General features: G+C 49.1%; 1 protein-coding gene across 1 annotated transcript in view; it reads right to left on the bottom strand.

The window, feature by feature from the left end:
- SH3PXD2B (SH3 and PX domains 2B) overlaps positions 1 to 12,379 on the bottom strand; it is a 118,416-nt gene that overhangs the window by 41,439 nt on the left and 64,598 nt on the right. Inside the window, exons 5-6 of the mRNA XM_008015302.3 lie at positions 8,912 to 9,003; positions 897 to 922 (exon numbers count right to left, since the gene is read on the bottom strand). Coding sequence (XP_008013493.3) covers positions 897 to 922; positions 8,912 to 9,003 — 118 coding nt within the window. The remainder of the gene's footprint in view (positions 1 to 896; positions 923 to 8,911; positions 9,004 to 12,379) is intronic.

Here is a 12,379-nt window from a genome sequence, read left to right as displayed (position 1 = left end):
CTAAAGAGCCCTGGATTCTGGAAGTTCTGAAGTCCACACTGGCTCCAGGTGAGGTCTGGGCCGGGCCTTTGCAGATGTGGAGGATGATCTCGGGTGGCAGGAAGAAAAAGTTGGGCCACTGTTTACATAAACGTATAAGCCCCAGGGGAGTGCTCAATCATTCCTCTGTGCATACCCTAGTTCCCACCTCCTCCTTCTCCATAATTGCTTCTGAGAGGAGAGTTGTGTCATCCAGGAAATGGAAAGATTATTAGGAGGGGATATAATGTACTTCAGGGATAATGGCAATAGGGATTGGAATCGCTTGACACTGCCTCTGTCATTGCCCAAAAAGGGCTGGGGCCTGGTGCTGAGGATGTCAAATGGATATGGCCCAAATCTACTGCATATTCCTGCCTCCCAGCCTGTGCCTGGCCATCCCCTCAGCCTGGGATGCCCTTCACTCTATGGAAAGCTCCTGATCCTTCATCAAGACCCAGGGTCCCTCCTTTCCGACCCCTTATCACACCTGAGAAGAATGTTCTTAGCTCTCAGCTACCACGTTGCTCTGTATAAAGTGGAACAAAGGCATTTAACTCCCGATAGCATGGCTAGGAAGAAGTCTGCCTCCCCTTCTCCATGAAGGCATTCTCTGGGGAAGACTCCAAGTTTCAACTACTTGGCAGTTTTTTGGTATATTGGATGAAACAACCTCAAATACTATTTCTGGGAAATGGGATGGGGTATCAACCAATCAATCAAGCATCCATCCATCCATCCATCCATCCATCTACCAATTCAACCACCCCACATCACTGTCTCCTCAGCATGGAACCCAGGGCCTGGCGCACAGTAGGTGCTCAGCTGGGGTTTGCCGAAAACTGAAGAGAACAGAAGAAAATAGAAAATATTCTTACCAGATTTCTTTTTCCCAATGTGCTCCCTGTACAGGAAAGAAAGGGGGTGGGAAAGAGTAATGAGTCAGTACTTGTCATGTATTGACATGAGTTATTCTGCTAGGAAACTGCGATTCTCCATCCCCCACAACATCATCAGTGAATGAATAAAATCCAGGCCAACTAGAGGGACCCTGACTTCTTCAAAGAGAAAGAATTTCTCTTAATTTTCCCCCTTTGCCTGATAAGTGCTCTGGTGCCCTGGGGGCCAGCATCGCCATTTATTTATAGACTGGAAGCCCTGGGGAGGAGCTGAAGGGGGTTGCACAGTTTGAAAATAGGAGTTAGGTCCTCACACTGCACTGAGGCTGATGCCTACCTCATCAGGCACAGCAGAGGTCCCTGCCCCATTTCTTGGGGTCCCCTAAGCCATAGGCATGGGGCAGAAAGTGCTTGGCAGTAAGTGTACAAGGAACACATTAAAACTGGGCAGAAGTTTGGATAGCAGTGAACACAGTGCACCTTCCCAGTGGTGACAGGGGAGACACTACTATGGGGCTAGACACTACTACAGGGAATAATGAATAGGGACTCCCTTACATTCGTTGATCATGTCAGAGTTTATAAATGCAACTGTATCAGCCAGGCATGGTGCTTCATGCCTGTAATCTCAGCGTTTTGGGAGGCTGAGGTGGGTGGATCATCTGAGGTCAGGAGTTCAAGACCAGCCTGGTCAGCATGGTGAGACCCTGTTTCTACTAAAAATACAAAAATTAGCTGGGCGTGGTGACACACGCCTGTGGTCCCAGCTACTCAGGAAGCCGAGACAGGAGAATCAATTGAACCTGGGAGGTGGAGGTGCAGTGAGCCAAGCTCGTGCCACTGCACTCTAGCTTGGGTGACAGAGCAAGACTCCATCTTGGGGGGCCGGGGGCCAGGGGGTGGGGAAAGCAACTGTATCACAAATGCAGCATTACAAATTAGGGCTTACAAAGCACTTTAAAGTAAGTTATCTCAAGACTAATAAAGTTTGCAGTGGTTGGGTTGGGATGGACATTGTGGCAACAGTAGCATTAGCTAGTATTGTTAAATGGTACTAGACCCAGTGCCAGCACCCTGATGGGCACTTGTAGTTCACTCATTTAACACGCACAATGATCATAGGGAATAAGTATTATTCTTATTCCCATTTTACAGATGAGAAACAGAGAGGCTAAGTAATTTGCTCAAGGTCGCACAGCTAGAATTTGAACCCAGATCTAACTAACTTTTAAAAAACTGAGATATAATTGACAAACCATAAAACTCATCCTTCAGGCCAGAAGCGGTGGCTCACACCTGTAATCCCAGCACTTTGGGAGGCCTGGGGTGGGCGGATCACCTGAGGTCAGGAATTGGAGACCAGCCTGGCCAACATGGTGAAACCCCATCTCTATTTAAAAATACAAAAATGAGCCAGGTGTGGTGGCGGGCACCTGTAATCCCAGCTACTCAGGAGGCTGAGGCAGGATAATTGCTTGAACCTGGGAGGTGGAGGCTGCAGTGAGCCGAGATGGTGCCACTGCACTCCAGCCTGGGAGACAGAGTGAGACACTGTGTCAAAAACAAAACAAAACAAACAAACAAAAACTCGTCCTTTAAAGATACACAATTTACTGGTTTTTAGTGTATTCACAAGGTTATCCAACCATCACCACTAATTCCAAATCACTTTCATCACTCCAAAAAGAAGCCCTATACCCGTTATTAGTCATTTCCCATTCCCCGTCCTCCAGCCCTTGGCAACCACAAATCTGCTTGCTGTCTCTAACGATTCGCCTACTCCGGATGTTTCATATAAACGGAATCATATAACGCGTGGCCTTTTGTGTCCGGCTTCTTTCATTTGGCATAGGGTCTTTGAGGTTCATCCGTGTTGTGGCATGTATCAGTACTTCATTCCTTTTTGTTGCTAAGTAATATTCCATTGTGTGGATAAACCACAATTTGTTTACCCATCACGGAGTCGCTGCACATTTGGGTTGTTTCTACTCTTTGGCTATTTTGAAAAATGTTTCTGTGAACATCTGTGTACAAGTTTTTGTATGGACATGTATTTTTATTTCTCTTGGTTATATACCTAAGAGAGGAATTGCTAGGTCATATGGTAACTCCAGGTTTAACTTTTTGAGGAAGTGCCACGCAGATGTCCACAGCAACTGCATCATTTTATATCCCACCAGCAACGTATGAAGGTTCCAACTTCTTCATATCCTTGACAATATTTGTTATATATCTTCTTTTTTTTTTTTTTTTTTTTGTTGAGGTGGAGTCTCGCTCTGTCACCCAGGCTGGAGTGCAGTGGCATGATCTCAGCTCACTGCAATCTCTGCCTCCCAGGTTCAAATGATTCTCCTGTCTTAGCCTCCCATGTAGCTGGGATTACAGGCACCCGCCACCACGCTAATTTTTGTATTTTTAGTAGAGACGGGGTTTTGCTATTTTGGCGAGGCTGGTCTTGAACTCCTGACCTCAGGTGATCTCCCGCTTTGGCCTCCTAAAGTGCTGGGATTACAGGTATGAGCCACTGTGCCTGATCTATCTATCTTCCTGATTACAGCCATTCTAGCGGGTGTGAATTAGATCTAATGATATTTCACTGTAGCTTGGATTTGCATTTCCTGATGGATAATGATGCAAGTATCTTCTCATATGCTTATTGGCTATTTGTGCATTTTCTTTCGAGAAATGTCTATTCAATTCTGGGTTTTTAACCACCATGTAATAATGCTTCAGACCCCCTGGGAGACAGCAGGGAGGGAGCTAAGCCAAGCCCAAGAGCCAGGGACTACAGTCCTCCTGTATGTCTGGGAGGCGTAGCAGAGTCTGGCCAGGTTGGGCTGGGCCGTTGGTGACGTCCTCCCTCCAGGGATAACATCACTGAGGTTGACTTCACAGCGCCCATGCAGAGAAGGGTGAGGGTCAGAGTGGAACATCCTGGCTTACCCTCAATGGCACTCACTGGGTCCTGGTCAGAAAGCTACACTGGGACTGACTCACTGTGTCCTCATGCATCCCTTTGAGGGTTACTCCATTTTGCAGATGAAGATACTGAGGCCCGGAAAGGTGAGGTACCAGGCCCGGGACTGGAACCCAGAAGTCTGGCTGGAGCCCACTCTCCTGACCACCACCCGGACCGTCTAGTGACCGAAGTTCCCCTCTTAGCTGCTGCATCAAGACGCAGTAACGAAGGTTCCACCAGGCTGCTTCTACAGAAAGCACCAGCTGCCAGAGCTGCCATCCAGGCCTGCGACCTGAGCTGTGGTCTGGGTTTAAGTCCCGGGCTCCTGCTGAGCCATGCACCCCTGCTTCCACTGTCCCAGCCAGAGCACCGGAGTGGGGACGGCAGGGGGCTCTTGGGTTCAGGCAGCCACAGCATGCGTTTGCTCAAGCAGGTGGGTCATCTTCTTGGTGTGACATGCTTGGGGTGTTCCCAAGTTTTCCTACTCATGGCAGCCAAAACCCTCCTCCAATAGCACCAGTTGGCTGGGAAAGACCCCCAAAGTCCATCTCAAGCCCTAACATGGGTTGACCTTCAGGATCCTGACCAACAGACCAACCCCACTGGGTATAACCCTCAAGTTCACTATCCCTAAACCAACAACCAGGGCCCAGCTGAGACTGCCTGCTGTGGCCCCAGAACCATCCCTTGGGCCCTTGGCAACCTCGCCACCTTCCTTCCTTTTCAAATCCTGGCTTAAAGAAAGGAAGGCATCACGAGGTAAGCACCTGCCCTGTGCCAGACACCATCCTCTATGGGTAGGATCTTGCTCAGTCCTCACAACCGAGCTGTGAGCCAGGGTAGTGACACCCGCTTCACTGATGAGGAAATAAGCTCAGAGAAGGCAAGTCATTTGTCCAAGGTCACACAGCTGGGAAGGGACAGAGAGATTTGAACCTTCCCTTTCTTTCCAGGAAGGATCTCAGAACCACATACATATACTCCAGCATGATGCTTGCTAGCTTATCTCAGCTGTTACTTGGTGGTTTCTTTGGTACAGTCTAGGCTGTGTTTTGTATTTTTAGTGGATGTTCTATTTGTGGATGCACGGGTGCCTGTGCACCCACATGTTCACGCAGCTTTTCCCACCACTGTGGGAGTCAGCAGGCCCTCCCTATCTGGCTGATGAATGAATGAACAAGGCCAGTGCCCTTGGCTGGATGCAAGGGCACTGAGAACTCCTGTCCTGCACTATTTCTACAAGCCCAAGACAGCAAGCTAGTGGGGCTGCCTCTGCCACCAAAGAGAGGAAGCCAGAGAGTGCCACAAAGCCACCAAGCAGCCTCCGGGACTTCCCACCTCCTCTCGAGGGCTGGCTTACACCCCGTGTCCCCAAGTGTCTCTCCTTGAATGCAGATGACCAGACTCCTCCCAAGCACAGCAGCTGCCCCCGGCCTGGCCCTCTCCCCTCTGTGTGTCTAAGTTGGTCTGATGCTTGCTCAGAGGCTGGGGCCACTGCAACCACCCTCGCCAGGGAGAGGCCAAAGGAATCCCAGCACTAACATTGGGAAGGGCCGCCACGGCGGGGCTGCTTCACCTCAGGTCCATGTACAGGATTCTGCACCAATGAGGACCTCCTGAAACTGCAGGTGCTCCTCCAGGAAGAGGGAAGAAAGCTTTTGTTGGAATCTCTAAGTGGTCCATGATGCTCCCCAAAGTTAAAGCTGGAATCTCTAAGTGGTCCATGATGCTCCCCAAAGTTAAAGCTGGAATCTCTAAGTGGTCCATGATGCTCCCCAAAGTTAAAGCTGGAATCTCTAAGTGGTCCATGATACTCCCCAAAGTTAAAGTCTCTAGGACACTGAGATAAAGTAGAAGAAAATCTGGCTATCGTTGAATCCAGGGGCCCAAGGAACACACACCAATGTCAGTACTACCCTCACGGCTGCTGTCTGCTGCTTCCTCTGCCCTTGGGCAATAAGGTCTGCAGAGCACGTCCTGAGCGATTTTCTCTACAGCCTCTCATTTGATTCCCCAAGCAATGCTGTAAGGGAGGTGTCATCACCCCATTTTACATAAGAGGAGGCCGAAGCAAGGGGCGGAAAAACCTGCCAAAGCTCACCCGGCTTGAAAGTGGCTCCTATAAACTGAATTCATAAGTTGAAACCCTGACCCCCAGTGTGATGGTGCTTGGAGATGGAACCTTTGGGGGTAATTAGGTCATGAAGGTGGAGCCCCCAGGACGGGATTAGCACCTTTATGAGAAGAAACATGAAGGTAAGAGGATCGCTTGAGCCCAGGAGTTTCAGACCCACCTGGGCAACATAGCCAGACCCTGTCTCTACAAAAAATTAAAAGAAAAAAAAAAGAAGAGACATGAGCGCGCTCTCTCTCTCCCCACTCCATGTGGGGACACATCCGCAAACCAGGAAGTGGCCTTCACCAGGCACTGAAATAGCTGGCACCTTGATCTTGGATTTCTAGCCTCCAGAAAGTGAGAAATACATTTTTGTTGTTAAGCCACCCAGTCTGTGGTATTTTTGTCAGAGCAGGTGGAATAGACTAAGACAGTAGTCAGGCAAGTTTCCCTGCTGAGGGTATATCAGGCTGGGCATCTTGATGAACTCTTAAGAGACAGCGCTGGAATAAAGACAGAAATGTCTGGGCATTCCAAGAGGGGAACTAGCAAGAGCCACCACTTCCTGAGCAGCTGGCAAGGTCTTCGAATTTTTCCCTGTGGCAGTCACTCAGTCCTCACCATTACCCTAAAAAGTACAGCTACTCCCATTTCACAATAGAGCAAGTGGAAGCCCAGAAGCAAAGTGAGGGAGGCCCACAGCCACACAGCCTGGGAGTGGCAGAGGCGGGATTCAAACCTGGGTGTATTAGATTTGCAAACTCAGGCTCTTTTCTATCAAGTAAGCCTCTTGTGTGGGACTGAGCTTAGGTTCAGACTCAGGCTGATCTGGGGAAAATTCACCTTCACCTCTTCCAAACTGTGCCTCTCTTTCAATACTATTTTGTTAAAAGTCCCTTTTATTATTCTGAACCTCAGCTTCCTCATCTATAAGAGAGGAATGACAGGTTTTTTGTTTTTGAGACAGAGTCTCCCTCTGTCGCCCAGGCTGGAGTGCAGTAGTAACGATCACTGCTCACTGCAGCCTCAACCTCCTTGGCCCGAGCAATTCTCCCATCTCAGTTTCCTGAGTATCTGGGACTACAGGCATGTACCACCGTGCCTGGCTAAGTTTTTTTTGATTTTTAGTAGAGACAGGGTCTCACTATGTTGCTCAGGCTGGTCTCGAACTCCTGAGCTCAAGTAATCCTCCCACCTCAGTCTCCCAAAGTGCTGGGATTACAGGCGTGAGGGAATGACAGTTTTTATCGGGCAGTTTTGTGAGAAAATGAAGTGGAAAGGGAACACAATAAGCTCTGTATCCTTTGATTTACCTTGTGTAGAAATTATAATTGAAGCCAGAGGCTATGAGCCTGAATGGCAGTTCAATCCTGCAAGCTCGGGAGGACTGTAGACAAAGGTGCTTTGAGAATATTTCCCCATATTTCATGATGGCGATACAAACTGGGAAATGCTTACCAGACACCAACGCCAAAGACACTAAGAACAAAAACATTAGCCAGCATGAGCTAAACACCCCAAATTATCAGATTTATATTATTCTGTATCTTTATGATTATTTTTAAATTTGTGAAACCGTGTCTTGGCTTCCGTGTTGGTAAAGCATTCCCTTGTGACATCTGATTCAAAGGTTTACTGTTGCCTCTTACAGAAGTCTCCCTTGACTCCAAAACCACACGCTTCTGTGCACTCACTATGAGAAGCTGTGTTTACTCACTCTGTGCTCATCACAGGAAATGGTGCATATTGGAATATATTTATTGCAGAGACTTAGGTCTACTCAACTGCGAGATAGCAAACCACCAGTCCTGAGTGGTGCACTCGGAGGTCTGTGAACTCCATTTTGGAGGTCGCTGTGTGTGTGTATAAATATAAATGGCCTGACTTCACTTGTTAGAACACTTTGATGCTTTCTCCTCACAAGTCTATTTAAAAAAATTTTGTGACTCCAGCAGATCACTTCCAAAAAGGAGCATGTGTTTCTCCCTTAATACACGTACAGTGCTCAGCATACTCCCTCCACGCTGGCTGCTTGGCAAACTCAGCCTTGGTTACGGCTGCTGCCTGGGGCATCCAGCGAACGCAGTGCCAAGAGTGGCAGCGTCTACTTTTGGAACAGAGCCTGGCTGGGACTTTTCAGACCTTCTCGAATGAGCCCAGATGGACCCCAAACTCTGCCCGCTCTTGCTCCTGTGACCCCAGGACAATCCCAGCACCTTCCTTGGGCTGGTCTCTTTTCCCCACTGCTATTTCTCCATTAGCCAGATCCCCACCTGCTTTCCCCAAAGCACCCGGGCTGGCCAGGGTGTTGGTGCGTAAGTGCAGGTAGGCAGGCGGTGCTTGGGTTTTATGTGGTGTGCACCGTGTGGCTGGGGCTGCTGGCTCTGTAGCGACAGGCATCTGGGCAAGTGGCCTGTCCACTGCAGGGAGAAGTGAAAGGGAGGCAGGGCTGTGGTGGGCTTTTTGGAGAGCTTCGGAGCCTGGCTGGTCAGGATGAAATCTGGGCCCCGTTGCTCACTGGCAGTGGGGTCTTCGTCGGTTTGGGCTGCTCCCGCATTCACATCCCTGGCAGTTCCCGAGCACACCCACCTCTGCAGACAGAAGCTAGATGAATCTACAGCTCAGCCCTGCCTCGCGGGCTCAGTCTGCCCAGTTCCGACACACCTCACTAAGTGCTGTGGGCAGGTGCAGAGTATTATGGGACGACAGGAGTGGCACTCAGTCAGTTTCCTTCACCTGTCAAACGGGACGACCACTACCCACTTACAGCACCTCTGAAGGCTAAGTGAAGTGTGGTCTCACAGGGGTTCAGCCGACAAAACCCACTGTCGGCTGCACTTTGCTTTACTTGGGGGTGGCTGGACTGGCAGGAGGGAGGGCTGTGGCGCTCCATCTGGGGAAGCCCACAAACAAACTTACTCTTTGGGGGGATTCAGGTCCTCAGGTCTTGTCTCAAAGAACTGCAGCACCTCATCACACTGAGAGATGTAGGGGGGCAGCTGGATGAGGGCCTGGAGAAGAGAGACGCAGGTGAGTGCAAAGGAGGAGAAGGGGCTGGGCATGGTGGCGCGTGCCTGTGATCCCAGCTACTCAGGAGGCTGAGGCAAGAGAATTGTTTGAACCTGGGAGGCAGAGGTTGCAGTGAGCTGAGATCACACCACTGCACTCCAGCCCGGGCGACAGAGAGACTGTCTCAAACACACACACACACACGCACACACAAACACACACACACACACACAACCAGAAAGCAAAGGAAGGAGAAGGGTATTAGGAATGCCATACACCACCAGTGGCTCTCAAACTCAGGAAGGCACCAGAGTCACTTGGAGGGCTTGTTAAAACACAGATCGTGGATCCCCACCCGAGTTTCTGATTCCGTAGTTCTGTGGAGGGGGCTGAATGTGCATTTCTAAAAAAAAGCTTCCTGGTGATGCTACTGGTTTGGGAAACACACACACACACACACACACACACACACACACACACAAAGTATGACATACATGCATATATTACAGGCATATTTGTTCAAGTAATAGGTACATATTCAGGCAAAAATCAGACCATACTGTACATGCTATTTTGTAAACCGATGCTTTCACTTAACTATAAATTGTGAACTTCATGCCATTTCATTATTCTTATTTATGTTGAGACAGGATCTTGCTCTGTCACCCAGGCTGGAGTGCAGTGGTGCAATCTTGGCTCACCACAACCCCTGCCTCCTGGGTTCAAGGGATTTTTGTGCCCTAGCCTCCTGAGTAGCTGGGATTATAGGCATGTGCTACCACGCCTGGCTAATTTTTTTTCCCTTTCTTCTGTATTTTTAGTGAGACGGGGTTTTGGCATGTCGGCCAGGCTGGTCTCGAACTCCTGGCCTCAAGTGATCCACCCACTTCAGCCTCCCAAAGTTCTGGGATTACAGGTGTTGAGCCACTGCAGCTGGCTCATTCATTATTCTTCTATAACATCACCTATACTGGATATTGGATTTTGTACAGCTGTGTCATACTTTATTCAAGTCGTCTACCGGTGAATCTTTAGGTTATTTTCAACATGCTCACATATGTGTCTTAACTCACGAATCTGAAGTATTAAAGTGAAGGGACTATTTTACGATTTGAATAGAGGTTCAAAGTCTCCAAGTTAATGAGGGGTTGAAATAGATCTTCCACTGGCCAAATTCCACATTAATCTGCCCCAGTGACTCACTGGCTGTGTCATGGAGCCTCAAGTGGCAATAGGTTGGACAGAGAGTAGGTGGAGGGCACAAAGCTGCCCTCCACAAAGCTCATTTATCTACTAACAGGTATTCATTCAATGATTCAATGAGCATTTTCTTTGTGCCCAGCACTGCACTAGTTTCTGTGCCAAATACAAGAGAAGTGCAGGGTACAATCTGCTCATTAAAGGATTTGAAACTCAGACATGGCCATCATGAATAAACAGCTCGGTTTAACAAATATTTACTGAAGCCTCCTTTGGCCCAGGCCCTGGAACAGGGTGATGAGGATGCAGATCTGAGGGTGGTTCAGGTGGTTCATGCATACATTTTGTTGCACACACAAGTGCAGAGAACACGTGTGCATACGCATGAATTGCACAGGTGATTCGGGCAGCCAAGCCACCCAAGCAGTTCAAGAGATGTGCCTTGCATTTCCTTCCTTCCTTCCTTCCTTCCTTCCTTCCTTCCTTCCTTCCTTCCTTCCTTCCTTCCTTCCTTCTTTCCTTCCTTCCTTCCATCCTCCCTCCCTCCTTCCCTCCCTCCCTCCCTCCTTCCTTCCTCTCTCTCTTTCTCTCTCTCTCTCTTTTTCTCTCTCTTTCTTTCTTAACGGAGTCTTGCTCTGTCATCAGGCTGGAGTGCAGTGGTGCTATCTCAGCTCACTGCAACCTGTGCTTCCCAGGTTCAAGCAATTCCCGGCCTCAGCATCCTTAGTAGCTGGGATTACAGCTGCGTGCCACCACACCCGGCTAATTTTATATTTTAGTAGAGATGGGGTTTCACCATGTTGGCCAGGATAGTCTCGATCTCCTGACCTCGTGATCCGCCCACCTCGGCTCCCAAAGTACTAGGCGTGAGTCCTCGCGGCTGGCCTGTGTCTTGCATTTTCTATATAACCAGCCCTTAATAACTCACCACCCAACTTCCAGAGTGATGTGCCAACCCTGCAGCAGTACTGGGCTCTCATGGACCAACGGAGAGATGAATGGCCTCCAGTGTGGTACCTTTTACAGGGCTTCGGGGATATGTTGACCCTACACAATTATTTCTCCCATTAAAAAAATTAAATTGTGTAAAACACAGTAAAAGCTTATCATCTTACCCATTTTCAACTGTACTGTTACAGTGCATTAAGTATTTAATACATCACACTGCTGTGCCGCCAGCACTGCCATCCATCCACAATACGCTTTGCATCTTGCAAAACTGAAACTCTGTACTCATTAAATAAAAACTACCCTTCCACCCTCCCCTGGCAACCACCATTCCACTTCTGTCTCTAGGGACTGATGATGCCAGGTAGCTCATAGAAGTGGAATTATACAGTGTTTGTCGTTTTGAGTCTGGCTGATGTCATTTAGCATGCTCATCCATTCAAGGCTCATGCTTGTAGCAGGCGTCAACACCTCCTTCCTTTTTTTTTTTTTTTTTTTTTTTTTGAGACGGAGTCTCGCTCTGTTGCCCACGCTGGAGTGCAGTGGCCGGATCTCAGCTCACTGCAAGCTCCGCCTCCCGGGTTCATGCCACTCTCCTGCCTCAGCCTCCCAAGTAGCTGGGACTACAGGCGCCTGCCACCTCGCCCAGCTAGTTTTTTGTATTTTTTTAGTAGAGACGGGGTTTCACTGAGTTAGCCAGGATAGTCTCGATCTCCTGACCTCGTGATCCGCCCGACTCGGCCTCCCAAAGTGCTGGGATTACAGGCTTGAGCCACCGCGCCCGGCCATCACCTCCTTCCTTTTAAAGGATGAGTGATATTCCATTGTATGGATACACCACATTTTGCTTATCATTCACCTGTCGATGGACACTTGGGTTGCCAACCCTACATTACTTTGAGTCAGGCTCTAACTTTAAGCGCCTGAGCTGCAATCTGCTCCAGACTCAAAATGGATAAACATCGTGAGGGATGTGGATGGCTTAGTAGGGGACCTTCCCTGGTCACTGTCCACCCTTCCATCCTTCTGAGGGGTGACTAAAGGGCTCACCAATTATTAAAATTAGCCTTTAAGTAGCTCCTGCTCTGCAGCAGATCCTTAAGGACTGTTTCCAGAGCTGAATCAGGCCCTTCCCTCCCCCACCTCCTGTTTCTGGTCCCCCTTCTTTTCTGGTTCCGAGCAGTGAGTGGTCGTTCTCCTGGCCAGGATGAGCTGCTGTCTGCTCCCCGC

Source organism: Chlorocebus sabaeus, chromosome 23, assembly GCF_047675955.1.
Source record: "Chlorocebus sabaeus isolate Y175 chromosome 23, mChlSab1.0.hap1, whole genome shotgun sequence".
In the NCBI taxonomy this organism is placed as follows: domain Eukaryota; kingdom Metazoa; phylum Chordata; class Mammalia; order Primates; family Cercopithecidae; genus Chlorocebus; species Chlorocebus sabaeus.
Note: the sequence above shows the minus strand (reverse complement) of the source record. Positions and strands in the feature narration are given on the sequence as shown.